Source organism: Brassica oleracea, chromosome C2 (genome assembly GCF_000695525.1).
Source record: "Brassica oleracea var. oleracea cultivar TO1000 chromosome C2, BOL, whole genome shotgun sequence".
Taxonomy (NCBI): Eukaryota; Viridiplantae; Streptophyta; class Magnoliopsida; order Brassicales; family Brassicaceae; genus Brassica; species Brassica oleracea.
The window spans coordinates 41858327-41883698 of record NC_027749.1 but is presented as its reverse complement, the minus strand read 5'-3'; the positions used below and the strand labels follow the sequence as shown (position 1 = coordinate 41883698).

The window sequence follows — 25372 nt, the reverse complement described above, 5'->3', positions numbered from 1 at the left end:
GGGTTCTAGGGATAAAGATGCTCAGATAAGGGAAATTTTTCCCTCTTCTGTCTAAACTTATTTAGCGAATACCAAAGAGGCACGTATCACGTATGGGTATTTTCCATGTTCTAAAAAAGCTATATTAGACACCTGTTCTGATTTTTTATCTCATTTTTTATTGAGAAATTGCACTCCATGTACAAAGATAACTGCATAATTTGCAGATACGGAAAAGCCACTTTCTCGCTGATGTGTCTTTTTTTAATGGCTGTTGTACCCCCTGTGTTGAGCGAAAACACAACCTATACCATATTCAGAACCTCTGTATCTCTACATTACACGTGTTTATATTTGTCAAGAGAGTTACTTCCTCATCCACCATAATCGATACTCTTTGGTTTTCCTCGATAATTTCATCACCTATTGCTACAAAATTACCTCGTCTTCTCCGTCATAGTTGATACACTCTTGATATCTCCTCTCTTCTTATCTTCAAATTTATCACCTTCTTTTCTTTTCTATCGCCGTCACACCATCATGCCAACTAACCGTCGCATCGTCACTCCATCACACCATTACCTCTGCTCAAGCTCTCACACAGTTACCTCACCTCTGCTCAAGCTCACTGTCACGCCGTCACCTCACGTATGTTACAGCTTTCCGTCACCTCACCCTTGCTACAGCTTTCCTTCATCTCACTTAATGGAGAGGAGGAAGATCCATGATGCTATAGAGGAGGAAGAAGAATAAGAGGAGAGAGAACGAATAAAAAGATGAGAGAGGATGCCGAAGAAGAAGAGAAGAACAAATGCTCCCGGAGACGATGACGGAGACTGGCCGTAGAAGCTGACGGAAGAGTGGCCGTCTGTTTACTGAAGGCATCCTGGATTACTAGTTGCATGAGTCTCTGTTGAATCACACACAAAAAGAATCGTTGTTGCGAATAATATAATATGTATGAATCACAGGTCTTGAATATCATCTTCCTTGTTAATTACGCGTTTATGTTTTGATTTCATGCAAACAGCAAATGCCATATTACAATTCAAGATACAATATTAGTAAAACATAAATAATTTAGTAAAACAATAAGCATAACCATATAAAGAATATAAAATATTTTAATAGGAAATATTATGTTTAGTCGAATATAATATATTATATACGGCTAACAATCTTTTTAATCATATATATTGTGATTTAATAGATGGTTAATTTTATGTTTAACCGTAAAATTAAATTTAGTCATATGTTTTGCAGCTTATCAAAGAGTTAATTTTATATTTAGCCGTACATGTAAACATATTGCAATTTGTTTGAGAATTAATTTTATGTTTAGCTGATCACAAAATTAATATTATGTATTGTGATTTGTTAGAGAGTTAATTTTCTGTTTAGGCGAACATATAATTTTTTTACATTCACTAGTCCAAACACCATATATAAGTCTATTAATGTGTCCATTTTTGTAGCCGGCTAACTATAACAAAAATGACAAACAAAATATGTTAACCAATTACATCATTATTAAATAAAAATGAAAAACATTTCCAAGAACTGTGGTAACAATTAAGAAAAAGTACACTACTTGGGTACTTTACCCTTAGCCTGCTCTTGTCTTCTCAACTGATCCACCAGAGATGATACTTGATGATGGTAAAGTGGCGGAGGCGGCGGTGGATGGTGATGAGACTAGTTCACGCGCCGTCGTACAAAGAGACGAAGAGAAAAAAATGTTTTTTGTATTTCGTATATGATTGGATAGACGAAACTTTTAAATCGAATTGAAAAGAGTTTATGATTTATAAAATTGAGATTTGGATTTGCCAAGAAAGAAAAAAAGACGGTGATAATTCTGAAAAAAATTAAAGAATAGAAAGAAAAAGAGAGAACGTGAAAGAAGAGACAAAATAATGTTTTTAACTTATTAGATTTCTCATTTTTACATTGATATTAAATAAAATATTAATTTGTTTCTCTTTCTTACCGTAGCAGAGCCATCGGGGCAACTGTGTAAATCCAACCATGAACAGTTTGGGTTTCAGTGTGTTTTTGGTCCAAGTTCCATATTTGCAAATTTTAAGCTTATGTCATATTTTTGATGCAAATCGTTCTTTTTTATTTATTTTTTTGTATTTTTAGAACTTCTTCTTAAACCCTCGATTGAAGGTGCTCTTGCTGCTGACTTAGATTTTATTTATAAAAACAGTACTGCACACGTTTATTCATTAGTAATTGGCTTCTGGATCATATAAATACGTCCGCCGTGATTCAAATTAAGCAGCTAGAATAAGCTTGGAAAGACACATTATATATTAACCACGTGATCTATCGATATTAATAAAAGTCAGATTTGTTTCGTAGCAGGAAAATTCAATTTCTAAGTCCAGCTGCCAATTCTAAAATATCATAAGAAATATCTAAACAAGAAAATTCAGTCAGGCTATATATGAATATTTGATACTTTGCTAAGGCTTTTATATCCCTATGCATGCTTTGAATTGATTTCTAACCATATATGTTCACACATAATTAGTAGACTAATGTCAACTGCGAGGAGAACATTTGATATATGGTTGCACCAGTTCGGTTAAGAAGAAATATTAAGAAACCGACTTCATCAACTTGTGACTAGTAAAATTTCACGTGTGAAACTTGTCTTAAGAATATTAAACCCTAGTAAAACCGTTCAACGGTTTTCTGATGTATCAAAAGTTAAAATCGACAAAAAAATCACACACATGAACTAAAGTTCCAATTAATATTTCATTTTCAGAAGCAGCAAGATGGCTATTATGGGCTATGGCCCAACACAAGTCCACTATCACCAACATTTCTCCGAACAAGAAAGAAACTCAAGATGATTTCATTGACAAGAATGGAGACATCTGATGCTTTTGTCGAAAGACGGGTTTTTATAAAGGTTGGTCCATCATTTTGCATTTTTATTACAAACATCTGAGATTAGATAAAGCTTTGGCCTTCCTGTTACCAAAGGCTTCAAGGTTTATAATTAACAAACTGAATTAATTTATAATAATTTATAATATTTTTTACTAATTACAAAATTAATGAATTATCTTATAACAAGAAATTTTAAATAACATTTGATAGAATCTTTCTTTAACAGATTTTGTTAGATATGCATCTATCAACTCTTGAGTGACAGATCTGGAAATTCTTTTAACTAACAAGTTCGCAACCACAGATCATACTGATATAAGCCATCAACCTCTGGACATAAGCATAGTTGTTGAATCACCAGAATACACAACACTGGTCTCTTTTGATTTTGGAGTTGTTTTACTCATAGTCTAAACATTTTGAGCAAGATTGATCTTGGTTTTACAGGTGAAGCCAAACAACATATTTTTCCACACGGGTAGTATAAGCATGGTCACTAAAAAACACAATGGTAGCAATTGGGTCCATAGACACTTGTGTTATTGTATATGAAGTGGACACGTCAGCTTCGATTCGTATAACCATCAGAAATGTTCATCTCGGTGGAGTTTAACGCAGTCGCCTTCGTCGATGAATGCACCATAACAAGTTCCGGTGAAGACGCTTCAGTTTGTATGAACCTCAGTCACCCAATCCAGACTTATCAAAACCACTTTTTAATACCAGTTATCATCGTTCAAAGATGTAGTTTCTACTATAGATTTAATAGTGGTTTATTTGTTAGATTTAGGAGGTGTTATTGGTTTGTGTTTTATAAGGAGTTTTAAAGATTTGAGAGTTACAATGAGTCTAGTGTTATTTAATTAAGATTTTCTAAAACTTTGTTAAACTCTGGTGTTATTGGTTTATAAATTTGTAACAAGTATTTAAAAGTTTTTAAAAGTCTAGAGTTATTGGATTCATTATTTAATAAAATCAGTAAAAGTCTTGTGTTATTCAACAAAAATGAAAGTAAATGACTTTTCCATTGTTTTTAAATATGTTGTTATTAGTTTATGATTCTACATACTTTTCCTTATAAAATCTACTAAGAAAAGTATCGCAAGTTAATAATGTATTGTCAAAGTTTTTTTAAAAATTGTATGGGATATAATTAAATAATAGGTCAGCATCGTTTCTTCTGAAATCATTCCAAGTGAATCATTTTGCTTCGTGGTCCTCCACTACCAAGTCTGGTCTCACACCATATAAAAACAATTTACCATATCACGAGTTCGTTATTGTTGCTTTCATGATCGGAAACCTGCAAGAATATCTCTCAATCCTTTGTGTGTTTTCTCTGTTATTACAACAACTACAATCTGTCACATGACACAGCCCATCACTTTTGTAAAATCTCCAGTCGTTACTGAACCAAAGGTTGTTCTCTTCGTTACGTCCGCATCAATGGTGGTCTTGCGGACATAGAACGTGACACACAAACTCAATGCAAATACAAATGATAACAATTAACAATGCAAACAAATACACGAAGAGTGAGCATAAATACAAATGATAATACAAACACAAAAGATTTCAAGACTGATAAACGCAACATTAACAACGTCGCTAACGTTAGATGAATACCAAGTCAGTTAATGTTAAACAAAATACTATCACAAAGGCGATAATCTCTTGATAATCAATATAGATCGGGGAAAAATCCAAAAAAATAACATGATACCAAATATTTCAAGATTCATCTCAGAGATTCAGAGACTCAATGCTATTAAATAGTGTAAAACTAACAATGCTCAAATTGACATGAGCTAGTAAACAAAATTTCAGAACTAAAAAAACGTTTCACAATGTCATCGTTGACTTCCTGTTTGTGTAGCTTCTGCCCACATATTAGCAGCTATTGTGTCTCTCCAATTGTTAGCATATTCTCTTTGATGAGATTGGAGAGTTCCTACATCAGCATTTTCTTCATCGAAAGTTCCTGAATTTCCGTTTACTGAACTATTTTCTCCGCTACCCACTTTCTCATTTTCAGGAAGAAACTCATCAGACTGGCAATGTTTACGAAGAAAGTTATGTAATCCAGCACAAGCTAATACAAGTTCTGCTTGTACTTTAAAAGGAAATGGTGGTGCAGATTTAAAAATAAAAAAAACGAGATTTAAAAATACCAAAAATTCGTTCAACCCCATTTCTCAAAGATGCATGCCGTAAGTTGAATAAATCATTCTGATTACTAGGATCACGACCCTGGCCTCTGAAATCTTGCAAATGATACTTTGTACCTCTAAATGGAGCTAAGAAATTGCGCCGATTTGCAAATCCACAATCAACTAGATAAAAACTTCCCTGGAAAGTATACATGATACAAAGATATCAATAGTTCTATTAACAAAAGAAAACTTATAAAAAATGTTAAATGCATATGTGTATACGTACCCTCTGGAACAGGCAACCTGTTAGTACTCCGTGTTAGAGCATCACTTAGTATTTTTGAATCATGAGCCGTACCTTCCCATCCACTAAGAACGTATATGAATTCTAGATCAAAATTACAAGCATCCAACACATTTTGTGATATCTTCCCTTTTCGATTACGGTAGCTAGGTGCTTCAGAAGCAGACACTATTGCATCAATGTGTGTGCCATCAATAGCACCAACACAATCCTATACATACAACGATTAGCTATATTTCCCTGAAGTTAAAAAATTATAATTTAAAGAAAGATGTACCTGGAAATAGGGATAGAATCGTGTGCTTTCTCTTATTTTTGTAGGTACTGTGAGTCCAGGTTTAGCCATCAAACTTGGTGCGATAGAGTTCAACGCCTTTAAAACCTTGTGAAAGTTTGTACTTGCAGCAAATTTGGATCTCTTGAACGTGTCCATTGTGTAAGAATATCTTGAATTTTGACCAATAGTGAGCAAAAATGTAGCCACCATTTCTTCACGACACATTTGCCGAGTATCTCTAAGAGGTGTTTGCTCTTTGATAAGTTGACATAGCTTTAAAAAGACGGATGGATACATACGGTACACTAGCCGAAAGTGTTTTGGATCTTCTTTGAGAGCTTTTTGTATGTAGTTGTAACCGATTTTTGTGACATGTTGGCGAATGGGACGTTCAATATGTTTCTTCTTCATAACGTAGGCTTTGGTTGTATTTTCCAGCTTTGGTTGTATTTTCCAATAGGAATAACATAATGTCAATTTCTAATTCATCATCATCATGAAGAAGCTCATCATCTTCCTCAATAAAGTGCTCCATGCTACAAAGTAACTGAACCTATAAAAATAATACAGTATATTAAATAATAAGAAAATCATCACATATTGACAAAATGATGACAAGTAATATGCAACAACTAAAGTATGAAAGAAAAGAAAAAGAATGAAAAACTTTGTATCAAAAGTAGAAAAAAAACCCATTTCATTAAAGAACAAATCTCTTATAAGAAAGGGATAACTTATTAATAAACCGTTTATGAAAAGATAGTCCTATCAAACACAAACTAAAAAATTCTTTAAAATCTGAAACATTCCAAGCCAGCTAAATAATCATAAAGAGCTACGGTTGCTCTCAATCCAACCAAAACGTTCTTCTACTATCATATCCTTGAAGACACTTTTCATCCCAAGTGAATGAATCAAGGTGATTGCTTTGAAGCGAGTATGATTATCTAAAATTAGGAATCTCTTTCATGGCTTCCCATATGCTGTCTTTTTTTCTATCAGCTTCCTTCTCTTCAGCTTCTCGTTTTAGCTTTTCTTCTCTTTTCTCAGCTTCTCTTTGTTGTCTTTCTTCTCTTTGTTGTATGACACTAAGAATTTTGTTGCTAACTATGATCATAGAATCATCTTGATCATTTTTCAGCTTATCTGCATTGGTATCAGCTTCCCTTCTTGACCTCTTCCTTGGATGAAGCTTTTCTGCACGATCCTTTGAACCTGTACATGAAAAGCTGACATACCACAGTCCGTTGATGGTTGTTGAGATGATAATTCAAAGACTTCATCGCTGCTTTGATGAAGGTTTATGTTTTCTCTCGTTTGACTAATATCTTCAACTCTAAAGGTGCGAGCATCAGTACTATCACCCATTCCAATCGCAAAACCACCGGTTGCTACGCCATTTCCAAATATGATTTGCAGATCTTCATATTTTTCAACCGAATCATACCGTAGATGCTTGTGCGTAGGATGTTTCTGCAGATTAATAAACACAGTTTAGTTATAAGATATTTTTGAAAACTAAAGTTATGATGTTTAAATTTATATAGACAAATACAAACCTTTAAATACTCGTCCCACACCTCGTCTGTAGCAGTATACTTTTTCGTGTCAGGATCCCATCCAAATCCAGAATTGCAGCGTTGAAGATCCAAATGGTTTTGGTATTTTTCTCTCAAATATTTAATCCTACTTAGGTAATGCTTGTGTTCTTTTTGGCATCCAAGTTTTTCATTGAGAACAGACAAAAAAAATTGTTCCACCGTGAACTTGTTTATTAAACCATTAGCATCACGCCAATTTCGATGAATTGCATCAACAAGTAAATCGATCAGAAGTTTTGTTTCCTCTTTTCCCCATTGACTATACCCACCTTTTTCTTTATTCTTTTGTGAATCCCCCATTAGCTAGTTATTATATAATAATAATATCACAAGATCAACATACGAAACTAGAAAAGAACCATAAATAAAATATGAATGAAGAACTAATGCATATAATCATAGAATTATACATGACATAAATGTACCTCAGAGCTGCAAATTTTGGAGAAGCTTCTGAATTGTTCTGTCTTCACATGGATATAATTTATAGAAAGCGAATAGCCAATGCAACAAATAATGGATAATTACGAATACATTGCAACACAATATTGTAACACGATACTATCTTTATTATGCAATACTTTAAGATAAACTCTACAAAAGTTTATAATTATCTCTTCCCTAAAAATCTACACTAATCTATAAAACTCTTGGTAGAATTCTAAGTAAATCTAAATTCTGTTATTTTTATAATAGTAATCATCAAAACTCTTCTATACTCATAAACCAATAACAGCTTAGTCTCCTATTTATCCAAGATTTCAAGAACCACACCGAACTGAAAAATCAAAACTAAACCAAATCAGAATTTACATATATTTGAGCGCTTTCTATTTCCTATATTGAAATATCCAAATGGTATTTTTATATCCAAAATATCTTAACCAAAACCAAATATTTATAGATATATTATATAAATAACCAAGTATTTATAGATATATAACATATAAATTAGTTAAAATATTTGACATTATTTGAAAAATAGCATAATTAATCTGAATAATTTGGAAATTTTGTTCCCCGAATTATTATAATTACACAATATTGATCCGGATTACCAAAATTATACTGATTCTTTTCTTTTTATTTATTAGTTGATTTTTAGTTGAATAATTTCCTAGGATAGACATAAACACGTTTTTGTCACAAATATATAGATTAAAAATAAAAAGTGACCAAAATAGACTTAAATTTTTTTATCAAAATAAGTAAATATACACTTATACCCTTAGGGTTAATTAATCTAGACATTAGGGTTTAAAGTTAAGGGGTAGAGTTTAAAGTTTAAAATTTAGGGTTTAGGTTTTAGGGTTTAAAGTTGAGGAGTGGAGTTTAGGGGATAGTATTTCAAATTTTAAAAAGTAAAAAATTTTAAAATTTTCAAAATAAAAAATGTTGTTTTTGTCATTTTAGTTTTTGAGGTATATTTTTGTGACAAAAATTTTAAAAAATCTATTTGAGAGAATCGTCATGTTTTATTACCCAAACCAAAACGTATAGAAAAATATCTGAATCAATTCAAGCGGAATTTTCCTTGGTTTTTAAATGGACATACACTCGCATATCCAAATTACACAGAAATCTGAAATAACCAATGAGGACCCAAATATCTGAATACCTAGTCGTAAGATTAAGCTAAAGTGTCTTATCATGATTACACACGTGGCCAAGTTCTAGCGTATCTATAACGGTCAACTCAAATCACAAACGGTACTTCGTCGTGCTGATTAGTGATTAAATCTCTAGCCTCTGCTTAAGTCAGAAGGTTAATTAAGTAAATAATGGAAATTTTAAACAATAATTAAATAATTAGTGAGAAGAGATAATGTTTTGGAGCTTCGAGTGGTTCTCACTTCTTACTACTTGCTAGTTGTTACTCATCCTTTACCTCACCGGAGCTTCCAAGGAGAAGACGACACACACAGGGGAAACAACTCATGGCGCCTTTTGGCGGGAAATCTTTCGCAGACGCCGTTTCCGGCATCGGAGGGAACGGAGTTGGCAGCCTTCTCGCCGCGGTGGCCGCCGCTATGTTGGTCCGCATCTTCTCAGGTCCCGGCATCGCTCTCTTGCCTGAAAACGACGCTGAAGACGATTTCTCGGATACGGAAGGAGCGGGAGATGAAGACGGAGATGATTCGTCGTCGTCTCCGGGGAAAGTTCGTCCGGTGACAATTCGGTGGAGGAACATCACGTGCTCGCTCTCCGATAAGTCATCCAAATCGGTGAGGGAATCGAATCTCCTTCCCTTTGCATGTTTCGAATTTTCCGTTTCGTGAATTGTTTGCTCATAATCGATTGATCACGTGACTCTCAGGTGCGGTTTCTGTTGAAGAATGTGTCCGGAGAAGCGAAGCCTGGGAGGTTGTTAGCGATAATGGGACCTTCTGGATCTGGGAAGACGACGTTGCTGAACGTTCTCGCTGGACAGCTTAGTTCATCGCCGCGTTTGCATTTGTCAGGGCTCTTGGAGGTCAATGGGAGATCGAGCTCAAGCAGAGCTTTTAAGTATGTGCCATGAGTTGTACTAGTCTTTATTAGTTTGTGATCATTTGTTTGATGGAGTTTTTTCTTGTGAATGGCAGGCTTGCGTTTGTGAGACAGGAGGATCTGTTCTTCTCGCAGTTGACTGTGAGGGAAACGCTTTCTTTCGCGGCTGAGCTTCAGCTTCGGGAGATGTCTTCTGATGAGGAGAGGGATGAGTATGTGAACAACCTCTTGTTCAGGCTTGGTCTGGTAAGGTTTTCGTTCGTCTATGTAATTTAGGGTAATGCTGGAATCTGTTTCTTGATAATCTTTTGTGGCTATACAAAAGGTTAGCTGTGCGGATTCATGTGTTGGCGATGCGAAAGTTCGTGGGATCAGTGGTGGAGAGAAGAAGCGGCTTTCACTTGCCTGTGAATTGATCGCTAGTCCGTCTGTTATATTTGCTGATGAACCCACGACTGGTAGATGCCTACTCTGTTTTTCTTCTAAATATTGTTTGGATTGGTTTTAACGCTGGTAGAATATTCATTTGGTCTCTTCAGGGCTTGACGCCTTCCAGGCTGAACAAGTGATGGAGACATTGCGAAAGCTTGCGCAGGATGGACACACTGTGATCTGCTCCATTCACCAGCCTCGAGGTTCGGTTTATGCTAAGTTTGATGACGTTGTGTTACTTACAGAAGGAACTTTAGTCTATGCCGGCCCTGCAGGAAATGAACCTCTGACATATTTCGGAAACTTCGGGTTGGTTTTTCTAAACATTACAAGTGCTTCAATAAATACGTACTTTAGTTTTGGCACTTACAAGTTCTCATCTGATCCTTGAACAGGTTTCTTTGCCCAGAGCATGTAAACCCTGCTGAGTTTTTAGCAGATCTTATATCAGTTGACTATAGCTCTTCGGACAGTGTCTACTCTTCGCAGAAGAGAGTACATGCTCTTGTTGATGCGTTTTCCCAGCGTTCATCATCGATTCTTTATGCCACTCCCCTCGGCGTGAAACAAGAAACCAAGAACAGCATGAGACCTCGCAGAAACGCCATTGTTGAGAGAAAAGATGGATGGTGGAGGCAGTTCTTTTTGTTGCTTAAGCGTGCATGGATGCAGGTATCCTCCCCATTAATGCATGATCTAAAGAACTCTGTCTATTATATGACGGGCTTGAATGCCTTCTCCTGAAAACGGTTTAAGATTGAAAGCAGATACTTAAGAAATTGACATGTGGGAGACTCTTTGAGTTAACTAGAGCAGTTTGTCTGATTGACTTCTTCACTTGACTGCATAGGCTTCTCGAGATGGGCCAACTAACAAAGTCCGTGCAAGAATGTCTGTGGCATCTGCTCTGATATTTGGATCCGTTTTCTGGAGAATGGGGAAGTCGCAGACGTCAATTCAGGACAGAATGGGCTTGCTTCAGGTCTAAACCACTATGCTTTTGCTATATAGTTCTCTCTTTATTTGCGTTTAATTACTACTTAGTAGAAGTACCTTTTTATATACTAAACGATGATGTCTGTTTGCTTTAGGTTGCTGCAATAAACACAGCAATGGCAGCTCTCACAAAGACAGTTGGTGTCTTTCCTAAAGAGCGTGCTATTGTGGATAGAGAACGGTCCAAAGGGTCCTACTCTTTGGGCCCTTACCTGCTCTCCAAAACAATAGCTGAAATCCCCATTGGAGCTGCATTTCCTTTAATGTTTGGTGCTGTACTATACCCCATGGCACGCCTACATCCCACTTTGTCAAGGTAATTCCTAAGCTACCTATCTTTTGCTATTCACGTGGCCAAGCTTTAAATTTTATGCATAAGCCTTACCCTGCATCTCACTTATACGCCATCCTCTGTGAATTTTACCAACCAATGATTCCAAGTGAGAAATATACTTTACAGCAATGTCCCTAACAAAGAGATTTCTTGCCAGATTTGGAAAGTTCTGTGGGATAATGACTGTAGAGTCTTTTGCTGCCTCTGCGATGGGTCTAACTGTTGGGGCTATGGTCCCAAACACAGAAGCTGCAATGGCTGTAGGACCATCTCTCATGACGGTTTTCATTGTATTTGGAGGTTACTATGTCAATGCAGACAACACCCCAATCATCTTTCGTTGGATTCCTCGTGCTTCATTGATCAGATGGTGAATTCCATCACCCTATGAATATCTTTTGTCTAGATATATATCTTTACTCTCTTAACATCCAATCGTATTTGTTCAGGGCCTTCCAGGGACTCTGCATAAACGAATTTACCGGCCTCGAGTTTGATCATCAGAATACATTTGACGTCCAAACAGGAGAGCAGGTAATAAAAAGTCTAACAAACCCCATTGTCCATGTCTTTAAAGTCATCGGAGGTTAAAGGTTTGGTGGCGTGTTTTGCAGGCGTTAGAACGACTATCGTTTAAAGGAAGCAGGATAAGGGAGACCATAGCAGCTCAAATGCGGATTCTGATGTTCTGGTATTGCACTACGTACCTTCTCCTGGAGAAGAACAAGCCAAAGTATCAAAAGCTTGAGCTTCTTCTTGACAACGGAGATACCGAGAATCCAGGAGTGCAGCTGGAGCCAGCTCTGGATGAAGCAGAGGTTGTTGATCAAACGGAGGAGACTGAAGATGAACTGAAGCAGCCACTTGACGATCAAAGTTCAACATCATCGGATGAGTTTGGGGAAATCCGTCCCTTTGTCCTTGAAGGTTTGTAAAATTGTACTAATAATAAGCCTTTTTGTTGGGCCATTTTCATGGCCTAAACAATAAAGAACTAAAAACAACATGTTTAACTAAAAGGTGAAAGAAAAATCAATACATACATACACACATTTATGATAATTTTTGGTAGTTAATAAATTCAGCTTTGTCATGATTATGAATTCATCTCCATTCTCCAGCAGGTAGCAAGTGAGAGATGAAATGGAGTTGAGTTGCTCTTAAAGGCTTTCAGATTTAAATAAAAAAAGAGTGCTCCTTTCATCTCTATGCCTTAAACCCAATGTAAGAACTCATCTTAGTTTCCTGAGACTTGTCAACTCTTTGACGTAGCCACTTGTGTCGTCTCTTGTTGTTATTCAGAAATAAAAACAAATAACAAGTTTTGACTTAATATCATAATTTATTAAAGATCTAGCTGAAGAAAAGTCTCTTGCTGTGAATTTCAAAGAAATTGTGTGTATATATGTTGGGAACATTGAACATTCCCTGAAAACTGCAAAATTGACGTCAGGATCGACGTCTGAAGATTCAGATTCAACCAAACTTCATATTAGACTATTAGATTATACTTATAATCGAATCAGTTTTCTAATTAAACAAGTAAATAAGGAGATAATACAAATAAATAAGAGCCGCCCATTGAAGAAAGTCAAATAGCCATCGGGAGGGGACGTGGCGTCTGGTCCAAACATCCTCGTATCTTATTAGCCTGGACCTTTTGTTTTTGCTTACATCAAATATGTTCTATATTAAAAAAGCCAAACACACACAAGAACTTGGTTGTTAAGTGCTGCATTGTACAACACCGAGATCTAGCATGTGGGATTTAAATCTCCGAGAGGTTAAAAACTTTGTATTCACAATTTGGTTAATAAAAGTTGAAGTTGAGCAAAAAAAAAAGTGTTGCATTGTAAATAATTTTGTTTATGAATTTAGTAATGTGATCTGCGAGTATGTGATGGTGAGTTTTGGACGTTTAAGACATAAGCATACTGATATGTACACAGTACACTCGTATCTCACATAAATTTGTTCAATCTATCAGTAAACTATTACAAAAATATAATAGTAAGCTCATTATTAAAAAAAGGTCACCGACTTGTACGCTTTTTCAGGTGTAATGACATAAACAAATAGGAGGTCAATTCTGTTATAAAAAAATGAATATCATATTCATATAGAATAGAGCAACTACTATATGCATTGTCACATCATGTGCAGTATTAATGGAGGCATCTGAATTTCACTTCATCTTCTAAATACCGCGTTTCCCAAATCAGCAAGCCAACAAGTTAGCGTACCGTAAGAAGAAGTTTCGCAATGCACCAATTGTACATCTCGTCAATAATACATTCATCAACTTTCTGTTTATCATTAACATATCTTACTAAGTTGATACGACTATATCATCGGTGATTTCATTTTGAGCCTAAAATTTCAAGTGTCTCTATTTCGGTAGCCCTGTCTCACAAACAAAACATAGGTCAAATCAAATGTGTATATCGATCCTTGTAACGTAATTAGACTAAATATTTAGAAGAAGTGTAAATCCAAAGGTGTTTGTGTAACATTGGTTGATTGACGGTGATTGATAAACAGTAAAAAAAACGTGTAAGAAGGTTTAAACCATAATCACCGAATCTTAACAGATGTGGTAAAGACAATGACGTGGAAGAGAAGGAAATTGGGTCTCATTTATTACCAAATCGTGATTGGCAAGTGGCAACGCGTTAATCCATAATCATACAGCCCCAACTTCTATTCGTCTTTATTTTATCCAAATAATAATTCGCTTATAAATAGTTTTCCACTTGTCCATCATCTTCTCCAACGAACAACGACCTAAAACTTACAAATCATATCTCAAAACAATGGAAGCTACACTGATTTATTCGCCAGCTTCAATTTCACCACTCCGGTTCCATCCATTGGTGTTTTCTCCGATGACGTTTAAGAAGAAGACGATGAGCGTTTCTGCTGCTGCGTCTTCCGGGAAGGACCATTACTACGGAGGAGGGAGATTAGTGGACGAGAACATGATCGTCTTAAGGAAACGCATCCACGAGATGAAGATGGTTGAGCGAAACTACGAGCCTCCTTCTCATTGGATGGATTGGGAGAAGCGTTTCTACAGCAGCTACGACTCTGTAATCTGTGATTCCGTTGGTCTTCTCCAGAGTTTCCTCATGAATTCTCGCCCCACCGTCGCGATTGTGACGCTGCTTCTCCTCCTGATCAGCGTTCCCGTTTCCTCCTCTATTCTCGCGTTTCGCCTTCTTGACCTTCTTCATTGGGTTCTCGCCGCCGCAACATTGGGCCACGTGGGCTGATCTGCTCGCCCCGTTTCTTTCTTTTTCTTTTTACTTGCCCACAAAATATTTTTCGGTATATTGGTTATGTTTATATACACATATTCTTTTATTATTTTGTCTGATTTTTTTACTTTTAGTTTGGAAGATCATCTCCGATATATTTCTTTATTTTTACCTCTAAAATAGAAGATTTCTATAATAGAAATGTCTTTTGCTCCAATGTATTTCTCTAAAATAGAAATCTCCAAATATATAGCAAAATATAGAGAAATATTATTTCTTCCTATACGTTAATAGAAAAAAAAATAGCAATTTCTATTTTAATGGCAAAAATAGAGATGAGTTGGAGTGATTTTGCTTCAAAATGCTATCATAGAATCAAAAATAGGGACGGACATGCTAATATATGTTCAAAATCTCGTTATTTATTTATTCTTTCATAGAGTTCGAATGCATTCTAAAAGTGGAAACAATACATTCTAATTACAAAACATTTCTTATTATGATAATGGAGATTTTCTTTGGTTCTCATGTCTCTTGGTCCATGTTATCATTTTGTTGATGATTTTGTTTTCCCTTTAAGAAGCGACAATGGACAATGGAACGGCGTCTTTGGTTTGGTTTCTCTCTTTTGGGCCCAACATTTTCACTCCTTTTATGATATTTTATGTTTACACAAAAAGTTATGCAACTGTGTAAATATGAGTATATGACCCAGAGGCTCTATTTGTTTTGATAAAAAGTCTTGCGTTGTCTAATTTTTTTTTTAGTATCACACATTTAGAAAATGTACGATACTAGTTACAACATATCATTTTTTTTAGTATCACACATTTTTTTTAGTGTATAGGATATTTTTTTTAGTATCACACATTTTTGTTTGTGCAATTATAAAATGTTTTATGAAAATGTACGATACTAGTTACAACATATCATTTTTTTTATCTAAACTAGATCCATTAGTTATATAATTTTAATACACACTGTTTTTAGAATTTAGAAATTCAGATTTTCTGATGTAGAATCATCAATAAATTTTTGGACTTGTTAGCTTTTATTTTGTTTTATTTATTTTTTCAGACTAATATCTAATTTTGTAGCATGACAATTTTAATGTTTCGTTAATAAAGTGGAACTAAAAATGAAAAAAATCAAATTGTAGGGAAAATGAGGAGAAATTTGCTAGGCGCTAAAAAAGTAACACATGAGGCAACATATTATTTAGGGGAAATAAGAAGACAGATTTACAAAAAAAGAAAAATACCGGTTCTTATAACTCTCATTTTCTCTCCCAGGCACGTATTACGAGATTGGTTTTTAACCGCTGACCTTCGTATTGCCTAACCCTTTTACCCTACAGTTAGTTACCCTTTTCGTATCAGTTCCTCTGTTTCTCCCTCTGCAAACCCCTGTTCCTTTTCAAATTGTTGCCGTTTTGATCCTTTAACCGCCGGTCCATAAGGTATTCTCCCCACCACCTCGCCGGACTTGCTCTTAAGTCGCCGTGATCAGCCCCCGACACCGTCGGTGGGTCAGCCAAGTCGGTCCCTGCACCACTTGGTCTCTCTCAGATGAACTAAATCCAGCTTGGCTCTCTGTACTTGGGTTGCAATAACCTCCAACGCTTCTTAATCTTTCTACCCTGCTACTGTGTCTCTACAGCTTGTGCCAACCAGGCCTCACCACAGATTACTACCTCGCAAAGATTGACATTGTCAGAAAGGATGTCTCGTAGATTTTTACGCAATGAAAAGGAGAAATGGGTCCCTACAAGCACCAAGGAAACTAAACGATCTCCGGTGCGCATACCGCCGAGTAACAATGATAACTTGATAGCTGCAAACAAGCTTACAGTCATTGGTAGGGTTACAAACCCTCTCCTCCAACGACCTCGTGCAGTTATTGATTTCTTACCACAGATTTGGAACCTAGAAGGAAAAGTCACCGGTAGAGAACTGGGACCGGAGAAGTTCCAGATGCGTTTTGAATCAGAAGCAGACCTCGAAGCTGTTCTCAATAAAGGCCCTTACCACTATAAGAAGTGGATGCTCCTACTACAGAGGTGGGAACCAGTGATTTCAGAATCCTTCCCTTCAAACATCTCCTTCTGGCTCAAAGTTCATGACCTACCACTACATTACTGGGATGATATAACTCTAAATGCCATTGGAAAGGAGCTGGGAGATGTGACCAATCGCTTTGCTGATGATGCTCGAGTCAGGGTCAATATGAATGGACTCCTCCCACTCACTATGACACTGGAAATACGTCTCCCATCTGATGAGATTACTACAGTGGAATTTGAGTATCTCAAAATAGAGAAACATTGTTTCACTTGCTTCTCCATGTTTCATGAGGAGATCGACTGCCCATTTAAACCACACAACTCGCTTCCCCCTAAAGAACGGAAGCTGGGCATTACGCAGAAAATTGCGTTACAACGTATTGAAGCGGATAAGAAGAAACATGATGATAGGAGAGGGTACTCCCGACATCACCTTGGCTCTAGACCATATCAACATCACGATGAGCATAGTGACCGTAGATCCTACCACCCTATGCGGGGAGACTCTCGATGCTCCCCCCTCCGGAGAGATGAAACTCAACACGGGTATCACAGATATCACACAGGGGATCATAACCAGTCGGACAAGGGAAGTGGCGTCAAGGAACTCTCTAGTGGGAAGATTTTAGGGGACAGACATGATCAAGCGACCCTTCCCCCTGTGAGAGGGTCATCAGGTGTTAATACCTCCAAAAACCCTGGTTCTCAGTCATCTCATACTCCGCCACCACGCCCTATTAGGGAACGGCTCGATTACCCCAATGAGGTCAGCTCTGAAAGAACGCTATCTACATCAAGAGAGCGACGATCAGCACTAGCTAGGATCGCGGAACCTGATCTCAGAAACAACCTTTCTCGAAGCTCTCCCCACAATCTCGAGACTGATAATACCCAAGGAAGGATGGACCATGAGGATGGATTCTCGCAACAGAACAATGTTCTGCCAAGTGGACCCAGCAAACGAGGAAGTACCTCTGCACCTCGAGTCTCAGCTACTTTACGCATTCAGGAACCTCAGATAATGGATAATGTTAATATCACTATCCCTCCTACCTTGCAAAAATCAACAGGCAAGCGCAAAGTTCCTTCCTCGTCTAGAAAGAGGGTCCCGAGAAGCCCTCTCAAAGGCTTGAAGCTGAGGAAAGCTGGAATAATTAAACCTCAAAACCTTCCGAGGAAAAAACTCTGCTCTGATAGAGATTCCACTTTACCTTGTAATAAGGCTGGTTCGAGTATCATACCGAGAAGTACAGTCACTAGGTCGCAACGACGAAACAGGACAGAGGGACAGGATTTTCACCCTCTTCCTCCTCCTCTTCCTTAGCTCTTATGAGCTGGAATTGTCGGGGCTTGGGAAACACCCTGACAATTCGTCGTTTGCGGGAGATACATCGTCGTATTACCCCGAAAATTATGTTTCTCATGGAGACGAAGAATGAAGATGCGTTTATAAAGGAAAAGACTGATTTCATGCAGTACCCGCATTATTTCTCGGTGCCTCCAGTAGGACTCAGCGGAGGCCTCTGCCTATTGTGGAAAGATGGGGTTGATATCTCAATCTTAGAATCATCTCCAAATCTCATTGATACGAAGGTGGAATTTAAGGGAGTCTCCACCTTTATCTCCTTTATTTATGGTGCACCGGCGATGGAGAACAGAGCTGCCTTCTGGGCCAAGCTAACAGAGTTGGGACGTAACAGAGACTCTCCATGGCTAATATCTGGTGACTTTAATGATATACTCAACAACTCGGAAAAAACAGGAGGGCCAGCACGGTGGGAAGGATCCTTCACTGCTCTCCGGTCTTTCGTTTCACAGAACGGTTTATGGGACCTGAAGCATTCTGGTAATTAACTCTCGTGGCGAGGCACCAGATATACTCATCATGTGAGATCACGGTTGGATAGATCAATGGTGAACTGCTCCTGGAACGAGCTATTTCCACTGGGAAGATGTCGATATCTACGGTTTGAAGGTTCGGATCACCGACCTCTTGTCACTTACTTCAACAACTCAGGCCCGCGAAGAAAAGGAATGTTTAGATTCAATCGATCTCTTACTGAGAAGAAAGAGGTTGAAGAGCTTGTTGAGGATACTTGGAATTACTCTCCCCTGGCTTCGGTCATCACCAAATTGAATGCCTGCCGGAGAGGAATCATCCAGTGGGCTAAGGACCAAGATATAAAAAACAATCAGCTCATCCAACAAAATCAAGAAGCTCTGGAAGAAGCCCTGTCGGCAAGCATACCAGACCAAGAAGCTATAGAGCGGCTCACAAAATCCTTGTTGGCAGCTTACAAGGAGGAGGAGAACTTTTGGTTACAGCGTAGCAGGATACAATGGTTGAAGAGTGGAGATAAGAACACTGGTTTCTTTCATGCCGCTACTCGACAACGCCGATTGATAAACTCTATGTCAGTTATAGAGGATGACGAGGGGAAGAAGGTTTATGAAGAAGACCAAATCTGTAATGTTATCTCAGAATACTTTAAGAAGATCTTCACGTCTAATAACAACACAGATTTTGGTAGATTATCGGAGATTCTCCAGTGTAAAGTTCCTGAGGAAACAAACCAGTACCTTACTCTCATTCCGAGCGATTCGGAGATTAAAGAAGCAGCGTTCTCTATTAATAGTGGCAAAGCACCCGGTCCGGACGGGTTTTCCGCCAAGTTTTACCAGGCTTATTGGCACATCATTGGGATAGATGTCTGCAGGGACATACGAGAGTTCTTTCTGTCTGGGGAGCTTCACCCACAGCAAAACGAGACTCATGTGCGATTGATCCCGAAGACCACAAGCGCAAGGAAGGTATCAGAATATCGTCCCATTGCCCTCTGTACTACGCACTACAAGATCATCGCGAAGATACTGACTAGAAGGATGAAACCACTACTGCCCGCCCTTATCTCCAAATCCCAATCCGCTTTTGTTGCTGGCCGAGCAATAGTAGATAATGTACTTATCACCCACGAGACTCTCCACTTCCTACGTACCTCGGAGGCGAAGAAGTATTGCTCGATGGCCATTAAGACGGACATGAGTAAGGCGTACGATAGGATTGAATGGGGTTTCCTTAGAGCGGTACTGCAACAGTTCAGTTTTGATCCGCGATGGATTTCCTGGATTATGTGCTGTGTGGAATCAGTCTCATACTCTTTCCTAATTAATGGTTCTCCAATGGGTTCAGTCAAGCCTTCCCGTGGAATACGGCAGGGGGATCCGCTCTCCCCTTATCTCTTTATACTATGCACAGAGGTGCTCTCTGCTATGTGCGACAAGGCACAACTAAACGGCTCGCTCCCGGGTATCCGAGTATCTAGAGGATCGCCACAGATTAATCACCTGTTGTTTGCGGACGACACAATGTTTTTCTGCAAATCCAATCAGTCGAGCGTCACTTCCCTACTGAAGATTCTGCGGGTCTATGAAGAGCTTTCGGGACAATGCATCAATTTCTCTAAGTCGTCCATTACCTTCTCTGCGAGAACTCCGGCAGAGGTTAAGCTTCGGGTAAAGTCTACACTAGCCATTGACACAGAAGGGGGTTTAGGGAAATATCTTGGCCTACCGGAACACTTCGGGAGGAAGAAACGAGATATATTCGCAGCGATAGTGGATCGAATTAGACAGAAATCCCACAGTTGGACAACACGCTTTCTATCTGGTGCCGGGAAGCAAATCTTATTGAAGTCAGTTCTCACGGCAATCCCCTGCTACACTATGAGTTGTTTTAAACTCCCAAAGTCCCTCTGTAAGCAAATCCAATCCCTATTTACAAGATTTTGGTGGGATGCTAATCCCGAGAAGCGTAAAATGTGCTGGGTTGCATGGACTACTCTCACCTTACCAAAATATGCTGGGGGATTAGGCTTTCGCGACATTGAAACGTTTAATGATTCTCTCTTGGCCAAAGTGGTCTGGAGATTTTTAAAATACCCACAGTCTCTGGTCACTCAGGTGTTGCTTGGGAAGTATGCTCGTTATTCTACCTTCCTGGACTATAAAGCTCCCACAAGTATTTCTCATGGCTGGAGAATCTTATTGGTGGGGAGAGATCTATTGAGGAAAGGTCTTAGCTGGATAGTAGGCAGTGGTGATAAGATCAGTGTATGGAGAGACCCCTGGTTGTCTTGTGAGGTTCCGATGACACCAATTGGTCCGCCAAATCGCCTCGATGCTGATCTCATGGTTAGCGACCTCCTCTGTCCTATCTCTAACTCGTGGGATATAGATAAGATCAGAAGAGTTCTACCTCAGTACGAAGAGCATATCTTGCGAATTGTAACGAGTCATGCACCGGCCTTAGACAATTTAGCTTGGCTCCCGGATAAATCTGGTGAATATACCACTAAAACTGGTTATAGTGTCGGCCTGAACTTCATTGAGAGAGACCCTTTCCCAGTGGTCTCCTTCAATTGGTCCAGGAGCATCTGGAACATAAAAACTGCCCCTAAACTCAAGGACTTTCTATGGAAGGTGGTCCGTAAAGCGATTCCGGTCAGTGCGAACCTAGCCAACAGGGGAGTCCCACCTTTCTGCTGTAAGTCTTGCAATGCTATGGAAGATGATCTCCATGTGTTCTTAAACTGTGTTACTGCAAGACAAGTTTGGGATATGGCTCCTCTCGCTACGCGACCAGCATCCACTATATCCTCAACGGCTTCACTGATCTCTACGGCTCCTTCTTACACGGTTCTACCACCAGTTGGTCTTACAGTCCCTTTGTGGCCTTGGATCTTGTGGAACTTGTGGAAAGCTAGGAACAAACTCTCATTTGAAAACAGGAAGTTCTCTAGCTTGGAAATTATCTTGAAGGCCATCAGTGATGCCAAAGAATGGCAGTCTGCTCAACTACAGGAACCTGCTCTGCAACAAAACTCAGTACCACAGGAGGCTCGACCTAGGGCTAACTTGGTATGTGATCTCCCCCCTAATATTGTATGCTGTAATGTGGATGCAGCTTGGGACGAGCGAACCGGTAACTGCGGCACTGGAGGTGTCTTTTCAGGTGCTAATACCTGTCTGCTGTCGAGTCATATCAGTGACTCCCGTAGATGTATCTCATCGGCGTTAATGGCTGAAGCCCTCGCCATCCGTTCGGCGGTTATGTATGCTGCCTCGTCAAATGTTAAAGTCCTAATGATCCTGTCGGACTCTCTCTCCCTGGTCAAGCTACTGAAGGGAAAGAGTTCAATCCCAGCCTTGTTTGAAATTTTATTTGACATCTACCACTTTAGTTCTATTTTTGAGTCTGTTTCCTTTCGTTTTGTTTCTCGTTTGAGTAATGTGGAGGCTGATACTGTGGCAAAATCAGCTCTAACTTTTCTAAACTACTCATCCGTTGATGGAGTGTAACTTCTACTTCATAAAAATGATTGTGTTTGATCAAAAAAAAAAAAAAAAAAGAAGACAGATTTACCAATTTTGAATTTTGGTAACTATTAAAAAATATGGGACAGAAATAAAATCCAAAGATTCGGGTTTGTGTGATTCTCGAAAGTGAAGTGTGTGTCTTTATTCGTTTGTTCTCCCACAAACCCTATCTCGAGTCTCCACTTTCTTTTCTCCGCCACCACACAAACATATTCTTTTTTCTTCTTCTTCTTCCTTTTCTTCTTCGTAATTTCATAATAGCTATTCTTCACCTCTCTATATATACAAAACAAACATTTCATTCAACCCTTATCTATTCATTACCATCCATTTCTCGAAAGACATCCCCTTTCTTCCCATTCCATCCAATTCTGCTCCTGGGCTCTCCGCGACGTCTCTCATTCCCTTCCGTTGAGTTTCGAATTTTCTGAAATTTCGGCGGTTTCCAATGGCGCTCGCGTACGATCCTCTCTTCATCACATCCGACAAATCTGCCATGGACGTACCCTCTACGCCGCCGCCGATGATGCTAACCCAAGACGAGCTCAAACGCATCGCCGCCCACAAAGCCGTCGACTTCGTCGAATCCGGCATGGTCCTCGGCCTCGGAACCGGCTCCACCGCCAAACACGCCGTCGCCCGCATCGGCGAGCTTCTCCGGCAAGGCAAACTCTCTAACATCGTCGGGATACCGACGTCGAAGAAGACTCAGGAGCAGGCTCTCTCCCTCGGGATCCCTCTCTCCGACCTCGACGCGCATCCCGTCATCGACCTCTCCATAGACGGCGCCGACGAGGTGGACCCTCATCTCAACCTCGTGAAAGGTCGAGGAGGGTCTCTCCTCCGTGAGAAGATGATCGAAGGAGCTTCCAAGAAGTTCGTGGTGATCGTCGACGAGTCGAAGATGGTGAAGCATATAGGCGGAAGCAAGCTGGCTCTTCCGGTGGAGATTGTGCCGTTCTGCTGGAAATTCACGGCGGAAAAGCTCCGGGAGCTGATGGACGGGTACGGCTGCGAAGCGAAGCTGCGGCTGGGAGGGGAGAAAGGGAAGGCTTTTGTGACGGACAATGGGAATTACATTGTGGATATGTATTTGGAGAAGGATATGGGAGATTTGGGGGCGGTGAGCGATGCGATTCTGAGGCTGCCTGGTGTCGTGGAGCATGGGATGTTTCTTGATATGGCTTCTACTGTTATCGTTGCTGGTGAGCTTGGTGTCAAGATCAAGAACAAACACAGCTCTTGTTGTTGAAACTGATCTAGGAGATAGATAGGCTTTGGAATGATTGTTATATGATGACTTCTTTTCACGGAGTTTTGGATTCTTGATCATCGAACGGCATTTTTGCTTCATTCGCCATTTGAATGTCTTTCTATGTAATGGGCTTATACATTATTACATGTGTTGGGCTTTGCTTCTGTTGAATACCGTAGGCTTACGAGTTACGCACTTAACCACTATTAAGTAAGGGCTTTTGTTGATAAATTAAATAAATTATTAAGAGAATAATTGAGGTAATCATTGACGCATAAGATTGAGATGGGGTGTGCTGCTTCTAATTTCAACTGGTTTTCGTAGAACGGTTGGCCTAAAAGACCAATTTTAAAAGCACTAATTAAACAAAATCAAGCCATTAACAAAAACTATAGTAGTACGTGGTTGGTTGGTTAATCGACCAGTCAAACGATCAATGATGCTGGGACACCTCATCCACCAGTTTTATTGACACGCTTCCCACACACTCACACGTACGATGGACACTTTAATGGTCTTTTGTGAATCTCCTTTTGAATATTATCATGAGTTGTGTTTTCTTTAGCTACTTTGACCGCAAAATCGCATTATTAATTACTTTTCTCCGTTTTAGAAAAATGTATGTTTTACATTTTTCACATTTATTAAAAAACATATCGGATTTTAGTTATCAATGCATTATTTTCCGTTATCAACTATTCTCCACAATTTTTAACCAATAAAATCCTTATAAACATCATTATATTTTTTTTAAGTTCACAATTTACAATTAATTTATACATTGAAAATGTAAAATATATATCTTTTTGAAATAATTTTTTTTCTAAAATATAGATTTTTTTGAAACGAAAAGAGTATAATTTTTTTTCATACAAGTACTCCAACTAAATTTTGTTATAATTTTTAACATTCAAATTTTTTTGCTATCCAGTTTAATATCCAAACTAATTAATTTGCTCATTTAATACATTTACTTTTAAAATGTGTTCATTTTAATACCCAAATTATGTTCATTTTAATAATAAATATCAAACTAAATTTAGAAAATCTCTAAAATTAAAAAAAAACAATTTGTAAAAATTTCAAATTTTAATAATAAAAGTAACTAAATTTTTGATAATCTTAATTTAAATAATATTAATTTTTATTTTTAATATCAAATTTAGTTTGTTTTCTAAAGTTTAAAATAATTTATTTTATTTTACTCAGAATTAAAATTTTAGAAATTTTAAAATATTATCCAAAACTTAGTTACCTTATTTTTATAACTTAAAATAAAATTTCAAAATTTCAGATTTTATTTTGAATTATAGAGATTTTCTAAGTTGTGTTTGAAATTTAATATTATTTTTGATTAAGCTCAGTTTTTAATGGAAATCCCCTAGATTATATTTGCGAAGTGATTTATAGTTTATACACATGTCGTCACTACAATCATTCTCGCTAAAAAAAAGATGACATGACACTTAAAATAGATGACATGGTTTTAGAAAATAGTGATATGGCATCATATTTATTGTGAGATGTAAAATTTCCTTATAAAAATTTAAATTTTTTTTGCAGAGATTTTAAATATGGTAATAAAAATAACTCATATATCATCATTAATGTCAATTTTCCATTTAATATTTATTTATGGTAAACTATTAAATATATTAATAATTCATATATTACAATTAAAATAATAATATATATGTATATATGTATCTCACATTAATAAAAATAAACTAAATAAAGTAACACTAATCAAAAAAAAAATTGATAGTTAAATATTTAAACATTATTTAAATTTATATGTTCATCTTCATCGTTTAAATTTAAAAAAAAAGATTTTTTAGTTTAACTAAAACAAACAAAGTCTCAAATTTATTAGAATTTATATTTATATGTAAATATATATATATATGTGTGTGATTTATACACATGTCGTCACTACAATCATTCTCGCT

General features: G+C 37.8%; 4 protein-coding genes and 1 pseudogene across 5 annotated transcripts; 3 read left to right on the top strand and 2 right to left on the bottom strand.

Moving 5' to 3' along the window:
* Nucleotides 1-4736: 4736 nt before the first annotated feature.
* LOC106324272 lies at nt 4737-5689 on the bottom strand. The gene is made up of 3 exons (XM_013762269.1): nt 5621-5689; nt 5326-5554; nt 4737-4894 (listed from the first exon to the last, which is right to left on the bottom strand). The coding sequence occupies exons 1-3, from the start codon at nt 5687-5689 to the stop codon at nt 4737-4739; spliced, it is 456 nt and encodes a 151-aa protein (XP_013617723.1).
* Nucleotides 5690-6445: 756 nt separating this feature from the next.
* On the bottom strand, nt 6446-7521 carry LOC106324271 (annotated as a pseudogene).
* A 1373-nt stretch (nt 7522-8894) lies between these two features.
* LOC106327508 (ABC transporter G family member 7) lies at nt 8895-12825 on the top strand. Of its 2 annotated transcripts, none has more exons than XM_013765667.1 (12): nt 8895-9446; nt 9539-9729; nt 9807-9957; nt 10037-10169; nt 10251-10452; nt 10539-10815; nt 10994-11125; nt 11235-11455; nt 11631-11843; nt 11923-12007; nt 12088-12400; nt 12598-12825. In XM_013765667.1, the coding sequence occupies exons 1-12, from the start codon at nt 9159-9161 to the stop codon at nt 12606-12608; spliced, it is 2217 nt and encodes a 738-aa protein (XP_013621121.1). In that variant the 5' UTR covers nt 8895-9158; the 3' UTR covers nt 12609-12825. The 2 variants fall into 2 exon arrangements, with proteins under 2 accessions (XP_013621121.1, XP_013621120.1); XM_013765666.1 differs by having other exon boundaries at nt 12595-12825.
* Nucleotides 12826-13971: 1146 nt separating this feature from the next.
* LOC106325485 lies at nt 13972-14832 on the top strand. Its single transcript, XM_013763534.1, has one exon. The coding sequence runs from the start codon at nt 14287-14289 to the stop codon at nt 14743-14745; it is 459 nt and encodes a 152-aa protein (XP_013618988.1). The 5' UTR covers nt 13972-14286; the 3' UTR covers nt 14746-14832.
* Nucleotides 14833-22311: 7479 nt separating this feature from the next.
* Nucleotides 22312-23614, top strand: LOC106319730 (probable ribose-5-phosphate isomerase 2). The gene has a single exon (XM_013758117.1). It carries the CDS (start codon nt 22617-22619, stop codon nt 23418-23420), a length of 804 nt encoding a protein of 267 aa, XP_013613571.1. The 5' UTR covers nt 22312-22616; the 3' UTR covers nt 23421-23614.
* The last annotated feature ends 1758 nt before the right edge of the window (nt 23615-25372 follow it).

Coding starts and splice junctions, on each gene's coding strand:
- LOC106325485 (XM_013763534.1), top strand. CDS start 14,287: ATGGAAGCTACACTGATTTATTCGCCAGCTTCAATTTCACCACTCCGG.
- LOC106327508 (XM_013765666.1), top strand. CDS start 9,159: ATGGCGCCTTTTGGCGGGAAATCTTTCGCAGACGCCGTTTCCGGCATC. Junction 9,447..9,538: donor CCGATAAGTCATCCAAATCG/GTGAGGGAATCG, acceptor CGTGACTCTCAG/GTGCGGTTTCTGTTGAAGAA. Junction 11,844..11,922: donor CGTGCTTCATTGATCAGATG/GTGAATTCCATC, acceptor GTATTTGTTCAG/GGCCTTCCAGGGACTCTGCA.
- LOC106324272 (XM_013762269.1), bottom strand. CDS start 5,689: ATGGCTAAACCTGGACTCACAGTACCTACAAAAATAAGAGAAAGCACA. Junction 5,555..5,620: donor GATTCTATCCCTATTTCCAG/GTACATCTTTCT, acceptor TTGTATGTATAG/GATTGTGTTGGTGCTATTGA. Junction 4,895..5,325: donor CAGGTTGCCTGTTCCAGAGG/GTACGTATACAC, acceptor TGGGTAGCGGAG/AAAATAGTTCAGTAAACGGA.
- LOC106319730 (XM_013758117.1), top strand. CDS start 22,617: ATGGCGCTCGCGTACGATCCTCTCTTCATCACATCCGACAAATCTGCC.